This window comes from Trachemys scripta, chromosome 1 (assembly GCF_013100865.1).
Source record: "Trachemys scripta elegans isolate TJP31775 chromosome 1, CAS_Tse_1.0, whole genome shotgun sequence".
NCBI lineage: Eukaryota > Metazoa > Chordata > Testudines > Emydidae > Trachemys > Trachemys scripta.
In genome coordinates this window covers 304841529-304863848 of record NC_048298.1, presented here as the reverse complement: position 1 = coordinate 304863848, position 22320 = coordinate 304841529, and the positions used below count along the sequence as shown (strand labels likewise).

Below are 22320 nucleotides of genomic sequence, written 5' to 3'. Positions count from 1 at the left end.
TTTTTGACAGTGTGCTCTTGTTGCCAAGAAGGCTAACGGCATTTTGGGCTGTATAAGTAGGGGCATTGCCAGCAGATCGAGGAACGTGATCGTTCCCCTTTATTCGACATTGGTGAGGCCTCATCTGGAATACTGTGTCCAGTTTTGGGCCCCACACTACAAGAAGGATGTGGAAAAATTAGAAAGAGTCCAGCGGAGGGCAACAAAAATGATTAGGGGTCTGGAGCACATGACTTATGAGGAGAGGCTGAGGGAACTGGGATTGTTTAGTCTCCAGAAGAGAAGAATGAGGCGGGATTTGATAGCAGCCTTCAACTACCTGAAGGGGGGTTCCAAGAGGATGGAGCTCGGCTGTTCTCAGTGGTGGCAGACGACAGAACAAGGAGCAATGGTCTCAAGTTGCAGTGGGGGAGGTCCAGGTTGGATATCAGGAAAAACTATTTCACTAGGAGGGTGGTGAAACACTGGAATGCGTTATCTAGGGAGGTGGTGGAGTCTCCTTCCTTGGAGGTTTTTAAGGCCCGGCTTGACAAAGCCCTGGCTGGGATGATTTAGCTGGGAATTGGTCCTGCTTTGAGCAGGGGGTTGGACTAGATGACCTCTTGAGGTCCCTTCCAACTCTGATATTCTATGATTCTATGACTGATGCTGCACATTGAGCAGATGGTTAAGCAGAGAACTATCCACGATAACTCCAAGATTTCTTACTTGAGCGATAAGAGATAACTTATATCCCATCACTTTGTATTCATGGTTTGGATTATTTTTTCCAATGTGCATTACTTTGCACTTATCAGCATTTAATTTCATTTGCCATTTTGTTGCCCAGTCACCCAGCTGTGCGAGATACCTTTGTAACTCTTCACAGTCAGCTTTGGACTTAACTGCCTTGAGTAACTCTGTATTGTCTGAAAATTTGACCTGTGTTCAGGCTGCATCACAGAATCAAAAGACTCAAGATTGAACTCTTGATTATTTGTGGCAAAAGCCTTCACAAGGATTGTTTTTAAGGTGCTTTATCTAGGACCTGACCATTCATTGTGACATCCCTCCAGAACCTGAAATGGAAACCAAGATACTCGAGTCTCACTATTCCTTCGCTGTCAGCAAATAGCCGTGAAATCCACTGGCAAAGTGTTTGTCTCATTCCCCTCTAGTGCTGGTCCACATAGAGGATGGCAGCCTACCATTGCTATCAGTTACTCCATTAACTCAAGTGACAGAGATTTGTACTGTGGATGAAAAGGTTCCAACCCTGCTGATGAACCATGTGGGCATCAATATAATTCCACATGGTGGAAATATGGGTTTTTTTAGTTTGCTTTTTCTAAAACCTAGGAAATTACACACAAAACACTACATTAAAAAAAACATTCTGGTTGCAAGGTCAAGCACTCAGAAGTTAGGAAATGCCAGAATTAATCCCTGTGCAACATTAAGTCAGCCCTCCATGTTGTAGCCCATAGAGCTAGCTTTAGCATTTATTTTATTCAGCAATAATGCAAGGAACCCACAAGACTGGATCCTGTAAGACAGCTGTTAGCACAAGGCTTGAGGCCTATTAACTTTGACACAGATAAATGGCCTAACAGTCACCCCTAAGTTTTGGGGAACTGGGAATAGAGTGTTTAAGGGGGAATTTTGTTCATAATGACACTAGCCAGCCAAAGTAACATGAGCCAACACCAGCTTTTGGATATTTTAGGATGGGAACATCTGCAGATGTCTGACCACAAGAGTGCCATAGCAACGAACTGAAGTATATGATAATAAGTTGAGATAATGAATATAGTAACTTCTAGGAGAAGGTCACCCCAACATTAGTAAGGTGAGGAAATACAAATAAGGAAGAGGAGAGAAACCCCTACTGAATAGGTTTCAGAGTGGTAGCCATGTTAGCCCGTATCAGCAAAAACAATGAGGAGTGCTTGTGGCTATTTAGAAACTAACAAATTTATTTGGGCATAAGCTTTCACGAGCTAAAAACCACTTCATCAGATGCATGGAGTGGAAAATACAGTAGGAAGATATATATACACCGTTCATGAAAAGATGGGAGTTGCCTTACCAACTGGGAGGTCAGTTCTAACGAGACAATTCAACTCAAGTGGGCTATTATGAACAGGAGGAAAAATCACTTTTGTAGTGGTAATCAGGGTGGCCCATTTCAAACAGTTGACAAGAAGGTATGAGTAATAGTAGGGGAAAATTAGCATGGGGAAATTAGTTTTCAGTTTTTGTAGATTTCAATTAAATTCAATTAAAGTCACTACAAAAACTAAAAAACTAAAACCTAATTTCCTCATGGTAAAAATTTGAGGTGTAGACATGGGAGAGTTTATCCTTGTGGAAAACTATGAAAGGTGGGTCTGCCATCATAGCTCCAAGTTCATCGACCCTTCTCATGGAAACAATAGCAATAAGGAAGGCAATTTTCCAGGAAAAGAAGGACATGGAGCACAATACTAACGGCTCAAAGGGTGGCTTCATTAGCATGGAGAGAATTAGATACAGGTCCCATTGGAATGCGACCATTTGTATGGATGAGAAGGTTCTGATGAGGCTTTTCCAAAAGCTAGCAGTTAGCAGGTGCATAAAGATAGAGTAACCTTCCATGTGGTACTCCTGGGGGAATTCTGCGCCACTGCACATGCGCAGAATTTATGTCCCCCGCAGATATCTTTGCTACCCTGCAGAAAAATTACTTTCTGATGGAGAAGCAAAATGGAAGCCACAAGTGTGGTCAAGCAACCCTCCCCAGCAGTATGTTTCGGGTGCCCAGGGCAACTGGCAGAGAGGTAAATCACCCACCCCCAGATTTCTACCCTAGCTTGGCATTGTTGTTATTTGAACCTTTCTGCAACAGCCTGGACTACAAGGGAATTTGGAGGTGGGTGGGAGAAGAGAAATTCAGAGCCTTTGGTCAGAACATAATAGCACTTCCCCGCTCCTTTGGGGTAGCCATGCCTGTGGCAGGGGTGTGCCATACAGCCGTGGCAGGCTCCAGTATGGCTTCATTAATCTGCAATGCTATTCTTGCCAGTCCCAAGATGTGAAGGCTATCCAGGCTTGTGCTGGAAGGCTTGGATCTCTAAAGGAATCTGGAGTTCCCCCATGACTCTCCTTAACAGCTCCTGGAATTGCTTGAAGTCATCCGGTGGGGAAGGGGATGATGTAGCCACTGCCTTGTCTGGAAAAGAGGAAGGAAACCTTGCTAGTTCCAGTGGAATTGCTAGGACCAGACTAAAAAGTTTTTCCTCCACCATCAGATCTGTATGCCTGCTGGAAGGATCCCTCAAGGGGGAAGGAATGTGACGGTTCCCTTGCAGATCAGGCAGGTTCTGAGTGAGGTATTATGACCAGGGTCCCCAATATGGCCAGTAGGCTGGATACAACAGAGATTGTGGGGGTCCCCACAGCATGGGGTACCAGTAGCTCTGTGCTGGCTTAGGCAGTAGGTGCTGCTATGAACGTGGTGGCCTCCGCGATGATGCATAAGAGTGGTATGATAAGGGTGGTTCTTCTCCCAGTTCTGACTCATGAGAAGAGGGGGAGGATTCTGATTCTAATGATGGTACCATTGGAGCCAGTGGAAGAGTGTAGAGCATTGGTGCAAAGGATGAGGGATCCTTTGGTTGAGATATAATCTCTCTAGAAGTGATGAGACCTGATGGAGGGGGTGACTCCGGATCTGGAAAGGCAAAGACCTCCTGGAGTGTGGTTCCAGATCTCCCTGGTGTGAGAGGCATTCTTTTCTTTCCCAGTCATTGGTACCAGAGCTGGGATCTTTCCCTGTGTAGGAGAGTCTTGTGTCTTGTGGGGTACCAGAGATGGCAGTACTGACAGAATCACAGGATCCCATTGTTTATGGGTCTTTTTTTCATGCCTGTGGGACACAGAACATACTCTGTCCCCTTGGGCTGAGCTGCTACAAGGAGCATCCATCTTCTCTGAATTGGAGGAATACTTATAGTAGTGCTTCTTTACCTCCCAACTAGTCCCCCCCATGGTGTTTGTGGGGGTGGTTCTACTGGACTAGAGTCAGATGTAGTAGTGGGAGGCATGATCCTCGCTGAATCAAGCAAATGTAGAGGGGGGTACCCAGCCTGGGTCCAAGTGTAGTCTCATGGCGAGCTCCATGGAGATGCTTCTGGAGGCGAAGTGCCCAGCCTTCTCGGGTGTGGCTGGGGAAGGATTGGCAAATATTACATGTTGTCGCAATGTGAGCTTCTCCCAGGCAGCAGAGGCAGCACTGGTGGTCATCACGGACCGAGAAGAATCGTAGGTAGGAGACACAGAGTTTGAAACCCAGCGCCCTGGGCACAGCCCGGTACCCACACCTGGGTACGGGGAGCAGGGTGTGAACAGTGAAAACCACAAATCTATCTAAAAACAAGTTGAAATTATTAACTATTAAAACTAAGAAAGAAAAATAAAACTAATAAATTACTATAAAACTCATAAAAACTATGTACAACTATCTGTTTTTAGAAGTGCGTCAGAGATGAGGATAACAAGTTCGGATCCAGACCATGCAGTGGATAGAAGGAATTGAAGATGTGGTTTGTCCTCCCCGCCCTTTATCACAATGGATGGAAGCACAAAGCAGGCCAGGGTACATGCGCAGACCAAGGAATGCTACTTTCAAATTCTCTGAGTCTGTGCACATGATGCACATGTGTAATCCCTCAGTGGAGTACAATAGAGACCATCACTCAAAGAAGAAAAATCAGGTCCTATGTGTCTCAAACTGGGAACTCAAAATTAGTGGACATTTTTACCTTAATCTCTCTGTGCCTCAGTTCCCATCTGTAAAATGGGGATAATATTACCACCACACCTCAAGGGATATTGTAAAAAAAATTCCTTAATATTTGTGATGCTCTCAAATATTATAGTGACACGCACCACAGAAAAGCCCATGAAGAAATTAATAATTCTGTCTTCAGAGCAGGGTCTGGATAATGTGCAGTAAATAAGCCATGGGGACAGACATTTATCGACAACAAGGGAAAAAAATATTGAATATCTACTCTTTCAATGAGCACCATCTATCCTGTGCTCTGAGTAAGGCAGAGGTCCTGATGAAAAAAGGGCATGATCATGTAATTAAAGACTGTATCATAATATGTATGCATAAGGAGCAAATTAAGGTTACATAGACAACTTTAATTCTGACATTTCCTAATTTTTGTGTGTTTGACATTGCAACCTTAATAATGTTCTTTTAACAGTTTGTGCATAATATCATTTTGATTCAGATGTCAGAAAGAAGGGGAGCCTATCTGAGGTTCTAGGTAGGCATCTTTGCCAAAGATTACAAAAAACAAACTCCCCATCTCCTTTCTCGGCTAACCCCATTAAAAACCTACCCTCCACATCAGCCTGTGTCATCAGATGAACCTTGCAGCATGATCTGAGGCTCAATCTACCAGGACTATTTCAAATCAAGGGGTGGAGTCCATTCCAAAGCTGGGGGCCCTTCATAGAGAGCTCTGTACCACCAGCCCCCTCTCTCTTAAATTGAGAGGATCCAGCTCAAGCACCTCTGCTGATTGCAACTGCAGCACTGTTGCAGGAAGACAGAAAGAAAGAGGGCATCTCCCTAGTAGAAAGGTCCTAATACACTGAAGTCAAGTTAAATTCCCCTTAAATTCAATGCAGAAAGCCAAAGGCAGCCAGTATATCTTATGTAACAGAGTTGTCACTAAGAAGCGCCAGGCAGGTCACTGCATTCTGCAACATCTCAAATTTCTAGATTGACTGAAAATGTAACTCCATTTACTGAACAATACAGCAATCCACTCTTGAGATGATAAAGGTATGGATCACAGTAGCATGTGGCAATTTTATGGCCACATGCAGATGATAAAAAATATTTCTTGACATTGCTGCTATATGATCATCTAACAATAGCTGAAGATCCAACACTACCGCCAGATGGCACATATCTTCAGTCAAGGACAGAGAAATTATTCTTATCATACATTCTGGCTACTTCTTCCAGCATCAGTTTTATCTGGATTAAGTTTCTGCCAGCTAGCTCTCATCCATGCCCCATAGCTCCCTAAAACACTAGGTCAGACAATCAATAGCACTGTCAAAGTTGTTGACAGAAAGAATAGAACAGAGTGTCATTAGCATACTGAAAGCATCACAGGTCACACATCCTCACAAAATCTCCTGATGACCTCATATATACACACACACAACAGGAGGGAAGAAATGAGCAATTTCCACATGCCTTCTGGGAGCACTGGGACACAAGTAAGTAGAGGTAGATGGGAAAAAAACTCACCAAAACCATCAGGCAATTTTTTACTATCCTCACACTCATCAGGACATCAAGTCAACCCTCATCCTTCTGCCACAGGGATGGAACCACCAATAAACAAATAAACTCCACAACACCACACCGGCCTCTCCTCCTTTTCAATAACAAATCACACCCTTCATCTTACCTTCAGAAGCCATTCACTTCCACACTTAAAAGACCCCAGCACCTCTCCACGAGTCTCGCCCCAGAGAGAGACAAATCCTATCCCCATTCTCCTGTCACAGGAATAGAAATACTGACTGAAACAGCCAGGGATCACCAGTACAGGAGAAAAAGAAAAGGAAAAACAAAACAAACCCTCCCAAATGAAGGTAAATTCCCACTCCTGGTACAGTTGCAATGCATGTGGACCTGATGGTTTCTCTAAAAAGAGAGACTCTCCTCTCTTTTATTCCAAATGATCCACTCTACTGAATTGCAGGTTCTCCTTAGGTACAATCCCAGTAGTGAGAAAGTAAGAGTAGACTGTTGTGATGTACAATTAAAGAGAAAGCACCACTATTCATTTAAGTAAAAGCATTACTCAGAACTGTGCCAAAGAATTAATCAAAACGTTTCACAAACTCCAAACATATAAGTAAACAGACAACTATTTATCTTACCTCCTCCTTTCAAGCCTTTTGACTGAAGGTTTAAGAAAATATGATTTTCAGAATTCAGACAGTCCCCAACCTTAGTACAATCAGATAACTGAAATAGAAAAAAAAAAACGGAAGATCTTGATGTTGTACATTCTCCAATATCAATACTTCGCTTTTCTCCAGACATTTTGAGCATGTTAAGTACTTTTTAGATATTAAAATTTAGAGACCAAGTCTCAACACATTGCTTCAATATTTAGTCTCTAAATACATCATTCTGATGTCTTCAATTGTGCATGACATGAGAGTGCAATTTTTTGCGGTTACATACAGGACAAAATTCTGCCCTCAGTTACATGAATGCAACTTCATTTGACTGCAATGGGAGCTATACCCATTTATGTAGGGGCAGAATTAGATTCCAAATGTTTTTGTTCTCCTGTTTTGATTCTTTCCATTTGTCTTAATAATTTGCAATAGGTCTAACTTTCAGAATGCAAAGAATATAAATCTTAGATTATGTCTTTTACCTGGTGGTCTAACCAGCATTCCACAGACGAATTCATGATGTCAGTAGCTAGAAAAGTAAATGACTATGAACATGTAATTCTAGGAAATGCAAAAAGCTTCTGTAAAGGGCTTTATAGCCCCAGATGCTTAATAAATCATTCTGATTGCAAATGTGCCTTCTTTTGTTTGGAAAGTGGCACATTGGGGCCACTACTGGACACAAAAAATAACAGACAATAAATCATTTTAAGGAACAGGTCAAAAAAGACCTGTATACATATACCATATGCATATATTAGATGCACATAGCATATATACTCTCAAAGGAGTATTTATAGGCTTGGAAGGATTAGATTTTTATTGGTAAGTGTTGATAATTGTTGATTTCACCATACACACATGAACTGATGGAAAAATATTTCCATCAATAAAAATGGAGATTTACAAATAGGTAAAGTAAGAAAATTTTGTTTGAAAACTTAAAAAGTATGATCTAGGGATATTTAGTTAGGGATACTGATGTTGATACCTTGTATTTTAACAGTTATGAAGTTCTAACTGTTTGAATCTCAATATCTACTGTCATTAAAGAATTATTGTTTGAAACCCTGCCCCAAAATGTCCTCCAACTGTGAAGATTTAAATTGATACGAATAAAAAAAATGCTTAAAAGCCAAAATTTGGTGCAACTGTGAAAATTGAAATAGATATAAAGCAAAAATGCTTAAAAATAAACATCAATGTTATCTGTAAAAATTATTTTAAAAAAAGAAAAAAAATCGGTTAAGCCTAAATGTATATGGGTGATGTAATCTCAACTTGGATCTAAAACTAGCAATATCACAATGGAACAATGAATGAAACTATAGTACTCTGTGAGAGGATATACAGCAGCAAAAGTATATTGCAATAAAACAACTGAAAAATGTGATCATTTCGGCCCTCTTCTGCCCATGCAGACCTCTGCACTCATATGGAGTGTTGTGCAGGATCAGGGCCTAGTTGTCTATCAAATCCTTTAATAGCTATATTTCTGCTAGATTGTGATTGTATTTGGCAGGGATTGACTCAAAAATGACAGAATTCCTCATTATGCTTCCATACAATAGATCAGGGGTCGGCAACCTTTCAGAAGTGGTGTGCCGAGTCTTCATTTAGTCACTCTAATTTAAGGTTTCGCGTGCCAGTAATACATTTTAACATTTTTAGAAGGTCTCTTTCTATAAGTCTATTTAAATTAAAATACAGAGCCCCCCGGACCGGTGGCTAGGACCCAGACAGTGTGAGTGCCACTGAAAATAAGCTCACATGTCGCCTTCGGCACATGTGCCATAGATTGCCTACCCCTGCAATAGATTATAGTCTGACTAGATACCAGTACTCATAGTATGGATACCAAAAATAAAATTATAGGTTACAGTGAGACATCTGTTATTTGTGATGTTACATTCTAAGATATCTTCAGTGAACCTGGAATAATCAAGATGATTTAACAGAGAGAATTTTAAATAGCCACTGCCAACTTGAAATCTAGTCAATTTCAAATAATTAGCTAGAACTAGCTTCAGTTTATAGTGAAGTTCATATCGTAACTACTTTGGATCTTATTGCAACAGATAAAGATGAATTAATCACTTGGCTGGATATAAGTGATTGCCTAGTGACCTGTGATCATTTCTTGATTACATTTGGTATTGGCAAAGGAGTGTCCCACCCTCTGATATATATTCCTGGTGATTCAAAAGGGCTAACCTCCCAAAAATGAGAAAAATGAGCTAAACCGATTTGGAGTTAAAAATTAGACAGAAAAATGTGAATGAAAATTAGGACTGTTTTAAGGAGAGTTTATTAGTGGGCCAAAAAGCCACAATTCCACAATCAAGAAAGATGACAACTTTGGCTAAAAGTCCATCCTGGTTCAGTGCTGAAGTGATGGCAGCAATTAAAATAAAGCAATATTTAACAAGGGAAAAAGAGAGAAATATAGCAATCAATATGAATTAGAAGATATGAAGTGCAGAAAATTGATAAGGCAAGCTAAAGCCATTAGGGAAAAATCCACAGCTGCCAGTGCTAAGAATAATAAAGAGTTAAAGTATATTAGAAACAAAAGAAATCCAAGCAATCCAATAGGCCCATTATTAAAGATGAGATGGTAAAATTGTTAAAGGCAGAAGTGTTAAATTAATACTTCTGTTCTTTATTTGAAAAGAAGCTGAATCATTTACTACCCACACATGAGGATAATAAAAGACTTTCTAGTCCTTTCGTAACTAAGAAGGATGACAACATCTGCTATGGATAAACATTTTTAAAATTAGCAGGTCCAGAAAACTGGCACCTAAAAAGTCCAGAAAGAGTTGGCTGAGGAGATCTCTGGCCCACTGATGTTAATTTTTAAATAAATCTTGGAATGCTGGGGAAATTCTAGAAGACTGGAAGAATGCTAATGGGGGGCCACTCTTCAAAATCAAGAGTGGATAAATTTCTGGAAGATATGCTGTATCAATACACAAGATATTGGGCTCGACATAGTGGTAGCTGGAGGAAATTTAATGGCCTATGTTATAGGTCAGACTAGAAAATATAGTAGTCCCTTCTGACCTTAAACTCTATAAGTCCATTTGCCCCTGACTCTCTATGCCAATGTTTGTAATTTCAAAATCATATTTTCCTCATTATAAATGTTTTTTCTCTCCTTGTTTGTGCTGTGAAAAACCCATAATCAGGGGAAACTGACTATAGTTAAGCTTTTATAGTGAAGCTGACTATACACAAAGTATTGTCAAATGCAAAAAGCAAACAAAAAAATAAACTTTTTTTTAATCCTTTTCAATCACAGCAATTTTAAGTACTACATGTAACAATAGCAGATAAAAAAAATCAAAGGCAGAAGTGTTATACTTAAGTAGATGCTATCTTTGTAAAGTGTGCCTTTACAATAGTTAAAGTTTATGCCCGGAATCTTTCAAACACTTATTGTCAGCGGCAGCCTTCTCCCAGCTCCAAAGCATGCACTGCCACTCCCAGTTTTTTGCAAGTTTTATTTTCTTTACAGATGTTAGCAAACAGAAAGAGTCTTTTAACTCCTTCCTTAGCCTGAGGCATAGACGACTCATGCCTCCTCATACTGGAGGGGCACAATCTAAAGGGGAGGACACATAACTGCCCCACATGTTTCTTCATCCCAACAACCCCCCTGCCCTGCACCCAGCCGGGGGCTGCCATTCTCTCCCCACCCCGTGTTACCTGTGGGCGTGAGGAAGGGGAGGGGAGGCTCTCTTCTTCTCCCACTTCGCCCCATCCCCCCACCCCCACCCCCCCCTCTGTGGCACATTCAGCCACTCTCCCTGGCAGCTGGGCCTGGGCAGGGGGTGGGTCGGAGCTGCTTCTCACATGGCTCGAGCCAGCCACTCAGGGTTGCTGCTCTGTGCATCACAGCAGCTGCCTGAGAGGGCCTGGCAGTGCCCCCACCTGAGCCCAGCTGCCAAAGACAGGGGCAAAGCGAGCTGGAAATGTGCTGGGGGGAGAGCGGGGGCTCCAGGTCTCTCAGCTCTTGTCACCAGATGATGGGCCTGGGGACAGTGCCCAGCTGCCAGGGACAGGGACCAAGCATGCTGGGGGGCAGGTGCAACAGGAGGACAGAGCCCCTCTCCCTCCCTGCCTTGGCAGGCCAATCTGGGGGTGGGGGGGAAACTTGACCCCACATGCCCCCACCAACACGTCACCTCTGGCAGGCTTCAGGGCCACCCCTCCCAGAGGTCTCTGGTACTTCTTCTCCTGGCAGCTTCCCAATTTAAGTCAACTCAGCTCCCTTCCTGCAGTGGCAGCCCTAGGATAGCTTCTCTTAGCCCCCGGCCCCTTGCTCCAGGGACCCCCACCATAGGAGCTAGCTCTACTTCAAAGTGGCTGCCCTCCCCAGAGAGCAGCCTGTCTCAGTTCTATCCCCCAACTGCCCGTTAGCAAGCTTTAATAGGCCCAGGTAAGCCTCTTTTAGGAGAAGTTTTTAAACTAAGGGCTATGGGAAAATAAGGGCGCTCTTTAAGGAGGCGTTTTTAAACTAAGGGCTGAGGGAAAACTGACAGGAGCAGAGGGACATACAGTTCAGACAGAGACATCCCATAGGGGAGGATCTATTAACTAGGATTCTCTATATCCTAGTAAAGAGAAGAGGATAGAAGTTGATAAAGTACAGGCAGAAATTGAAGAGACACAGTCAAATGAAAGAGAGTCCCATTCAATTACATCACATGAAGGCAGACAACTAAACAAGGACAAATTTTATAAGTGCTTGTATACAAATGCTAGAAGTCTAAGATGGGTGAACTTGAGTGCCTGGTATTAAATGAGGATATTGACATAATAAGCATCACGACCTGGTAGAATAATGACAATCAATGGTATACTGTAATACCAAGTTTCAGGGTGGTAACCATGTTAGTCTGTATCAGCAAAAACAGCGAGGAGTCCTTGTGGCACCTTAGAGACTAACAAATTTATTTATGCCCAAATAAACTTGTTAGTCTCTAAGGTGCCACAAGGACTCCTCGTTGTTTTTGTAATACCAAGGTACAAAATATATAGGAATGACAGAATAGGTCATGCTAGTGAGGGAGTGGCACTATCTGTGAAAGAAAATGTAGGCCAAATAAAATAAAAATCTTAAATGAATCCAACTGTACCATAGAATCTCTATGGATAGAAATTCCATGCTGGAATAATAAAAGGATAGCAATAGAAATATATTACCGACCACCTGATCAAGATGATGATGGTGATTGTGAGATGCTCAGGGAGATTAGAGAGGCTACAAAAAACATAAAAATCCAATAATGGGGGATTTCAACTATCCCCATATTGACTGGCTACATGTCACCTCAGGACAGAATGCAGAAATAAAGTTTTTAGATTCCATTAATGACTGCTTCTTGCAGCAGCTAGTCCTGGAACCCACAAGGAGAGAGACAATTCTTGATTTAGTCCTAAGTGGAGCAAGGATCTGGTCCAAGAGGTGAACAGAGCTGAAACACTTGGTAATAGCAACCATAATATAATTAAATTTAACATCTCTGTGTGACGGAAAATTACCAAAGAAGCCCACCACTATAGCACTTAACTTCAGAAAGGGTAAGGACACCAAAATGCAGAAGCTACTGTATATACTTGTTCATTAGCTCGTTTGTTTATAAGCCGACCCCCCAAGATGGATAGGAAAAAATAGCAAAAACTGTATGACCCTTTCATAAGCCGACCCTATATTTCAGGGGTTGGCAAACTTTGGCTCCTGGCCCGTCAGGGTAAGCCACTAGTGGGCCTGAACGTTTTGTTTACCTGGAGCATTCGCAGGCATGGAGCCCCTCAGCTCCCAGTGGCCGCGGTTTGCCGTTTCCAGCCAATGGGATGTGCAGGAAGTGGTGGCCAGAACATCCCTCAGCCCGCGCCACTTCCCGCAGATCCCATTAGCTGGGAACAGTGAACCGCGGCCACTGGGAGCTGAGGGATCCATGCCTGCGGATGCTCCATGTAAACGAAATGACAATGTATTAGATATTCAATTCAATAATTCCATAGAGCTTAAAATCATCAAATTTTGGTGTAGACCCATTGATAAGCCGACCCCTGCTCTTTGATGCTTCACTTTTTTACCAAAAATATTCGGCTAATGAATGAGTATATACGGTAGTTAAATGGAAATTAAAAGGAACAGTCAGAAGAGTGAAATGTCTGCAAGCTGCATGGAAACTTTTTAAAAATACCATAATAGAGGCTCAAATTAATGGTATACCCCAAATTAAAAACAACAGTAAGAGGACTAAAAAATGTCCCCATGGCTAAACTACAGAGTGAGAAAGGCAAAAAGGCATCCTTTAAAAAGTGGAAGTCAAATCCTACTGAAGAAAATAGAAAAGAGCATAAACTCTGGCAAGTCAAAAATAATTAGGAAGGTCAAAAAGGATTTGAAGAACAGCTAGCAAAAGATTCATACACTCACAGCAAAAATTGTTTTAAGTATATCAGAAGCAGGAAGCCTGCCAAATAATCAGTGGCGCCACTGGATGATGAAGGGGCTAAATGAGCGCTCAAGGAAGACAAGGCCAATGCGGAGAAATTAAATGAATTCTTTGCATTGGTCTTCACTGCAGAGGATGTGAGGAAAATTCCCACACCTGAGCCTTTCTTTTTAGGTGACAAATCTTAGGAACTGTCCCAGATTGAAGGGTCAATAGAGAAAGTTTGGAACAAACTGATACATTAAACAGTAATAAATCACCAGGACCAGATGGTATTCATCCAAGAGTTCTGAAGGCATTCAAATATAAAATTGCAGAAATATTAACTGTATGCAACCTATCACTTAAATTAACTTCTGTACCAGATGACCAGAGGATAGCTAATGTGACGCCAATTTTTTTTCAAAAGCTCCAGAGGCAACTCTGGCAATTACATGATGGTAAGGCTAACTTCAGTATCAGGCAAATTGGTAGAAACTAAAGAACAGAATTATCAGACATGTAGATGAACACAATGTGTTGGGGAAGAGTCAACACGGATTTGTAAAGGGAAATCATGCCTCAACCATATATTAGAATTCTCTGGGGGACTCAACAAATACGTGAACAAGGGTAATCCAGTGGAGATAGAGTACTTGAACTTTCAGAAAACTATCAACAAGGTTCCTCACCAAAGGCTCGTAAGCAAACAGTCATGTTATAAGAGGGAAGGTCCTTTCATGGATCAGTAACCGGTTAAAAGACAGGAAACAAGGGGTAGGAATAAATGCCCAGATTTCAGAATGGAGACAGGTAAATAGTGGTATCCCCTAGGGATCTGTACTGGGACCAATATATTCAATATGTACTGTTCAATATATTCATGAATCATCTGGAAAAAAAGGGTAAACAGTGAGGTGAGGATTCAAGTTTAGGTGAGGTGAGGTAAAAAGTTTGCAGAGGATACAAAATTACTCAAGATAGTTAAGTCCAAAGCAGATGACAAAGAGTTATAAAGGGATCTCACAAATCTGAGTGATTGGGCAACAAAATAGCAGATGAAATTCAATGCTGACAAAGGCAAAGCAATGTACTTGGAAAACATAATTCCAACTATACGAACAAAATGATAGGTGTTTAAATTATCTATCAACACACAAAAAAGAGGTCTTGGAGTCATTGTGGATAATTCCCTGAATACATCCACTCAATGTGCAGTGGGAGTCAAAAAAAAACTAATACAATGTTAGGAACCATTAGGAAAGGGATAGATAATAAGACAGGAAATATCATAATGCCATTATATAAATCAATGTTATTCCCAAACCTGTGTGCAATTCTGGTCACTCCATCTCAAAAAGATATATTAAAATTGGAAAAGGTACAGAGAAGTGCAACAGGGGAGCTGGGCTTAGCTTAGCTATAGGGACCAGCTACTCTGTGACACTTATGAATATGAGTAGCTTTAAAACAATAGTTCCATTGAGTTCAAGGAGACCACTCATGTGCATAAATTGACTCATGTACGTGAGCATTTAGATCAGGCCTGCACAACATGCGGCCCGCGGGGGCTCACTGTGCGGCCGCAGGGGTTGAGTAGGTGGGCTCACTATGCGGCCCGCGGGGGGGTGAGTAGGCAAGCAGCGGGTGAAGGAGGGGGGCTGAGTAGGCAAGCAGGCGGGCAGTGGCGGGGAGTGAGTAGGAGAGCCGGAGGAGGGGGGCTGAGGAGGCGAACGGCGAATCGGTGGCTGACCTGTTCTACTGATCTGGTCTGGCTCCCATCCCCTCTCCCAGGGCCAGCTCCAGGCACCAGCAAAACAAGCAGGTGCTTGGGGCGGCACATTTCTAGGGGCGGCATTCTGGCGCCAGCCATCATAGGCGCCGACTCCAGGGCATGGGGAAAAAGTGCCCCCGCCGCCCCAGCTTGCCTCCGCTCTGCCTGCTCCCCTGAGCGCGCCGCCGCCGCCACTCCGCTTCTCCCCTTTCCCTCCCCGTTACTTCCTGCACCCCCCCACCCTAGCTCACCTCTGCTCCGCCTGCTCCCCTGAACGTGCCACCGCTCCGCTTCTTCCCCCTCCCACCCAGGCTTGCTGCGCGCAAAACCGCTACTTCGCACAGCAAGGCTGGGAGGGAGGGAGGGAGAAGCCGAGTGGCGGGGCGCTCGGGGAAGGTGGCGGAGGTGAGCTGGAGTGGGGAGCGGTTCCTCTACCCCCACCGTTACTTCCTGCGCCCCCCGACCCTAGCTCACCTCCGCTCCGCCTGCTCCCCTGAATGCGCCGCTGCTTTGCTTCTCCGCCCTCCATCGCCTGAGAGGGAGGGGGGAGAAGCGGAGCGGCAGCACACCCAGGGGAGCAGGCAGAGCGGAGGTGAGCTAGGGCGGAAGGTTGCGGGGGGCCCACAGGAAGCAGTGGGGAGGGGGGAAATGCGGCACTCCAGGGGAGGAGGCAGGGCTGGAGATTTGGGGAAGGGGTTCGGAAAGGGTGGAGTTGGGGCGGGGCCGGGGGCAGAGGGGCACGAAAAAAAGGGGGGGGGGGGGGGGCCAAAATTTTTTTTGCTTGGGGCAGCAAAAATCCTACAGTCGGCCCTGCCCTCTCCAAGGGTTGCAGCTATCTGGCCGTGCTTGCCTTCCACACCTTCCTCATTCACACCTCATTCATTCAACAGGGCAATTGATTACAAAGTTGGGGGGAAGGTCTTATTCTACTTTCAGCAAAAAGACATTTTCCTTTTACCTTAATGTCCTACCTTAGGGACACACTATAACAAATTACCGAGGTTCAATACTGCTGTTTCAGTGGGGTGGCGCTGGGGAAGGAGGGTTTGTTCCAAGGGGCAGGTGGCGCTGTGGGGGGTGGGGGGAAGGTGTGTTTCGGCAGCGCTGGTGGGGTTGTTTCCGTGGGGGGGGTGGGGCGGGGGGGGGGGGGGGGGTTTTGGGGGGGGGCTGGGTGGTGCTAAGGGGGGGAGGGTTGGCGGCGCTCGGGGGGTTTTGGCCCTCAGCTGTTTTCTTTGGAGTAATATGGCCCTCGCCGCTTTACGAGTTGTGCAGGCCTGGTTTAGATGATCTGACTTATTTTTGGGATGAAGGCTATGATTGATTGGAAGCTGACTGTAATAAATTAGGAATACTGTTTCTTGACTGGGCTTTTGTGTTGTTTACTGTATCCATATACTGAGTTAATTCAATAGCAGATTTGCCAGGAAATGCATTCAGAATGGGGAAGGGGTGGATCCTGATACACACTTCCTTGCAAACACTTTTAGGCCAATACAAAGGCATTTGATTCTCTGACTCTAATCAAACTGGGCTTTTAAAAAAAACCACCTGTGGGAAGAGAAAACAAAGACTAGATTTAAAGGAACACACTTCCTTAAGGGGACAGATAAGGTTGAGCTAAGGTGAACCCAGACTCCAGAGTTTGGGGTGCCTGGGGTAAGACAGGCCTACCTACGACTATAAATAAGATAGACAAGTGTAGACCTTTTATTGTTTTAATAACATCTTCTCTTATGTTTTATTCCTACTGTTAAGTTTAAACAATACTTCATTTTAAGATGTCTGTTTGGGATCACTGCTGGCCACAAGCTCCTGAATAGAAGAACAGTAGATACTCAAACCCAGTCAGAGCTATTGTGGTAATACAGTTGATACACAGCCTGGGATCTAGTCTAAAAGTAGGAGAATTGCATGATTCTACTACAGGGAGACAGAAGCACAAGGCCTCATACCAAAGGGGGGATGCACTCAGAGGGGCCAGAAAAGGGGTCACAGATGCAATTAGCCCTATCACCATGACAACTTACACTCAAGATTATTTTAACTGACTAGATCTGTCATCTATAAATAAAGCAAACTTCATTTTATTTTTAAAGGGGAAAAAGTTTTACAGCAGATCATTCTACCTACTCAGTGTATGTGACAGTGGGAGAATCTGGCCCTAAGCAACTAGAGTTGAAAAGGTTGAAAATAACTTTTATAATTGCCATGATAGAGAAAAAAAAAACTCTATTTATATTCTTAATTATAAAACCAAAAATATCAGACTAACTATTCAAGACTCTTTAGTGACTAAATGTTTCCAACCAAAAGTCATAGTTCAGTAGTAATGCCAACCAAAAAAGTGTTGCTCAGACTCTCGGCTTCCTGTTGCATTTCAGAGGGTGATGTGCTAACACCTCTTTCCGGTACCACAAAATGGAAACGGAGGGCTGAGGAGAGTAAAATCAAGAAACCTGTGACCAGTGTGGATTTGATTTAAATCACTAGTCAGAAAGACTCGATTTAATCATGGTTTTCTACATAAAGTGCATTCTTGTTGGTTGTTATAACCTTAATACATATTCTTCACAACTCAGAGATAGATGTAGGTTTTATTTTTAGAACATCTCCAGACAGTTTGCTGTTGAAGAAAAAAATCCAGAATACTTAACGTTGTTGTTTTAGTTAAATAAAAAAATTTAAATGTCTATGTCTGGTGATGTTCTCCTCCTAATACAGCATGGCAAGAAAATCCTCCAAATATTAATGATTAATCTGTTGAACTGGAGATAGTTCACCTCCCAATGACTTCATAAATATCTGCTTCAATTACCTTTGGTAAATGAAATAATCAAACAATCATTCATTTTCTGATATAGCTGTAAAACTAATCTGAAAAGTTTTCAAAATAAATCATTGTTAAAAAATGTATAGTGTGTACCTTCTAAAAATGAAACCTACATCTATCTCTGAGTTGTGAAGAATATGTATTAAGGTTATAACAACCAACAAGAATGCACTTTTATGTAGAAAACCATGATTAAATCGAGTCTTTCTGACTAGTGATTTAAATCAATTTGGTTTAAATCAAATCCACCCTGCTCCAGATGCTCCTCTAATATAAATAATCATCAACAACTATCTCAATGCTTTTCTTGCAATAGGCTACTTCATGCATGCACATACAGCTCTACCCCGATATAACGCTGTGCTTGGGAGCCAAAAAATCTTACCATGTTATAGGTGAAACCGCGTTATATCACTTATACCACTTGCTTTGATCCGCCAAAATGCGCAGCCCCGCCCCACCCCCGGAGCGCTGCTTTACCGTGTTATATCCGAATTCGTGTTATATCAGGTCGCATTATATCAAGGTATAGGTGTATTATATTTAATGCTTTAAACATTTCAACTCTGCATTGTCTTCATCAGGGAAAGCAGGGATGCTTCCAAGGCAACGTGTAAATGGTCTATCAGTCTGGCAGCCAGTCACAGGTCACAGAAGGACACTCACCTCTCTCCCAAGGTGCCACAACTGCTGCTCAGCGACAGGAAACCCGGTTTCTGAATTAATTAATGCCTTTAGGTGTCCGACAGCCGCAGAAGGCGGCACCCCGAATGTCTTGCAGCCCAGGCAGTCATGGAGCACGGTCACCCTGGCCAACCTGCGGAACACAAGGCAGAGGAGCTCAGGGTGGGAGGTGACAGGAGAGAGCTCCCGCTGTCACTAGCTCACCCGTGCCCAGCTGGGGGAGCGAGGGAGAGGTCCCACCTCGCCCCTAGGGTGACCAGACATCCCGCGATTATCAGGACCGTCTCAATATTAGGGGCTTTGTCTTGTATACTCAACAATACCCCCGCCCCCCCCCAAAAGTGTCCTGATTTTTCACCCTTGCTGCCACCCTACAGCCAGGCAGCATCAGCCTGGGCTTCCCCCACAAGCGCTGAGCCGCAGGGAGGCACCGACAGGCGGGGCCCTTGCAGGCAAAGACGCCGCTTCTCGGGAGAGAGGATGAAGCTCTGACCGGCACAGGACCCGCTGGCCTTGGAGGCACGGGCGGGGTGACGGGCATGGCGAAGGCTCCGGGGATCTCGAGCGCTCCCTGCCCCCTGTGAGGCTGCGACAGCCGCCGCCGCGCTCGGGCGGGGAGGAGTCGCCGAAGCGGAACCCGGCCGGAGGGCCCCGCTCCAGGAGCCGCCTCCCACTCCCGCCCCGTGCCGCAGACCCACCGCCCTGCCCCGCACTCACATCCCCCCGCGGCCGCGGTCACTCAGCGAGGAAGCGGCCGGGCGCGTCCGCCGCTCAGTGACAGCTCGAGCCCGCCACGCTCGCGCCCAGCGGCCCCGGGCACAAAGAACCGTTAGCTGCGGCACCCGCCGGGCCCTGTCCCCCACGCGGCGCCGCGGCTCCACACATGGCCAGGGGGCGGGACTGAGCACGGGCGGCCCCCAGCGGGGACGGGCCAACACAGATCTCTGCAGGGGAGGCGGCTGTCACACCAACCTCCTCCCGCTGTGAAGGGAAACCAGGCTACCGGGGACAGGGAACTAGGGTGACCAGATGTCCTGTTTTTATAAGGACAGTCCCGGTTTTAGGGACTTTTTCTTATATAGACGCTTATTACCCCCCACCCCCTGTCCCGTTTTTTCACAGTTGCTGTCTGGTCACCCTACAGGGAACTGCCCTCGCGGGAGACAAACGGTTCCCCTCCCCGGGCCGAGAGTGACACACACACTTCACACAACAGGATCCTCCCCCTTCCCCACACACACACACACACACACACACACACACACACACTACACTAGACCCCCTCCCCGTCGCCACAGATTCACACACAACACAGCAGACCCATCCCCATCCCCACAGACTCACACACCCACAGAGCGAAATCCTCCCCATTCCCACAGACTGTGACACACACCACAAAATTCTCCTCCATCCCTATAGACAGCAACACTCACAGCAGCGTCTTCGCCCATTCCCACAGACTTTGAAACTCACCATCAACTCCCTGCATCCCCACAGACTACAACTCACAGCAAAATCCTCCCCCATCCCCACAGATTGTGACACACACAGCAAAATCCCCTGCTGCCAGAGATTGTGAAACACACAGCAAAATCTTCCCCGTTCCACACACAGACACAACACAGCAAAATGCCCCACTTGTCCCCGCAGTCTGACAACGACATGCAGCAAAATCCTCTTTATTTCTACAGACGACTAGCACATGTACACCAAAATTCCCTACCCAACAGACTGCAACCCATCCAGCAAAACCAACTCCTTCCCATCCCAACACACTGCACACTGCAAACACAGACAGCAAAATTCCCCCAACCCATTCCATCCCAACACAACGTGATACAGGGCAAAATCTTCCTTATCCCCACAGACTGTAATACATGCTGCAAAAAGTTTTACAATTCCCAGAGTGAGAGAGCCTGCAACATTTTAAAATCCTCCTCCTCAAAAGAATCTACAATGTATACACAAGTTAAATACAGCACTCTTCATCTGTATCTGTAGAAGCATATCTGATTATCAGTTCTGACAAAGATAAACTCAGTATATGAAGTGGAAAGAGGTGAGGAGGGGTGGCAAAGGTCACTTTATCTCATATCCTTGGCCAGCCTGAAGCATATGTTAGACCAGCCTCAAGAGGCTGTTCCAGCAATCAAGAAAAGCCAGAGTGCAACAATACTCTAGTCAAGACCCCTACAGTGAAAGGCTTATAAGTAAGGCTACGATTTTTGTCATGGATATTTTTAGTAAAAGTCACAGACAGGTCACAGGCAATAAAGAAAAATTAATGGAAGCCCATGACCTGCCCCTGACTTTTATTAAAAATATCCATGATAAAATGGGAAGGGACTAGGCAGCTGCGGGGTGGCTGGGAGCTCTGGGGTCCCCACCACCCTTGGGGGCTCAGAGCTCCAGGGTCCCCCTCCCCCCTCTCCACCGGTGGGGAGTTGCGGGAATCCCCCTGCCACCACCGCAGTGGGGAGCTGCGGGAGTCCCCCTGTAACCCCATGGTGGCCAGGGGCTGCAGGGGTCCCATGGCCCTGCTGCAACGAAGGGAGCTGCGGGGGGTCCCCCTGCTGCCACAGCAGACAAGAGCTACGGGGTACCCGCCCTGTCTGCGGCGTCTGGGAGCTTGGAGGCCCGCTGCCTCAGGTGGCAGGAGTACCTCACAGCTCTTTGCCGCTGCAGGAGGCGGCGGGACCCTGCAACTCCCAGCCACCAGGGCAGAAGTCATGGAAGTCTTTGGAAGTCAGATTCCATGACTTCCACGATCTCCATGACAAAATCATAGCTTTATTTATAAGTGAATGGCATAGAGCTGCTACGCTGGCTCTACACCACCCAGGGAAGCCCCTTGGAAGAGAGAGAATCTTTGGTGGCCATATCCAGCAAATTTAGGCCCCTTTAGGCTGCACTGATGTAGCTGCGCTGCTGTAGCACGTCTGATGAAGACGTGGCATGTGGATGGGTGAGCAATCTCCCGTCGGCATAATTACTCCACCTCTGCGAGAGGCGGAAACTGTGTCAGTGGGAGAGGATCTCCCGCCGACATAGCACGGTGTGGACAGTATGTAAGTTGATGTAACTTATGTATGTGGAATGTAATTTCCTGAGGTGGAATTTGTCCAGGACACTTTAGTTAACAAAGACCTACTCATGTAAATTGCCATGGGATATGGACTGATCACAAGTACTCAGAATCTCAATTTTAAGTCTTGGACAAAATCTGCAACAATTCTACTGCTTTGTAAGAATATTGGTGTCATCAGCTAGTTGTTTTTATGCATTTTTTTAAATAAGAGAAGCAAAGCAACAAACAGGACAGACAAAATTGCTAGCGAAGCATGGCCAATTTTATAATGCTTTCATTGACACAAGCTGACATTTATAGTGCAATATACATAAAATAATCTCTTTATGGTAGATATACTTTCCTCTTGTAGATTTTTAGTATTGGAATGACCGTGTTATCTCATGATTGGAGCAGGGCACTGCAGAACTTCTAAATTCTGTTCCTAGCTCTGACACTGGCATAGATCTTGAAAAAGGTCACTTAAACCTCCCTGTCCCTCAGTTTACCCATCTGTAAAATGAAATGACACTAACTTATTTCACAG

General features: G+C 44.7%; 1 protein-coding gene across 2 annotated transcripts in view; it reads right to left on the bottom strand.

The window, feature by feature from the left end:
* SACS (sacsin molecular chaperone) overlaps positions 1-22320 on the bottom strand; it is a 228363-nt gene that overhangs the window by 58759 nt on the left and 147284 nt on the right. For both annotated transcript variants that reach the window (XM_034758747.1, XM_034758746.1), the window contains 2 exons: positions 18689-18839; positions 6940-7027 (listed from right to left, as the gene is read on the bottom strand). In XM_034758747.1, the coding sequence (XP_034614638.1) occupies positions 6940-7027; positions 18689-18839 (239 nt within the window). The remainder of the gene's footprint in view (positions 1-6939; positions 7028-18688; positions 18840-22320) is intronic.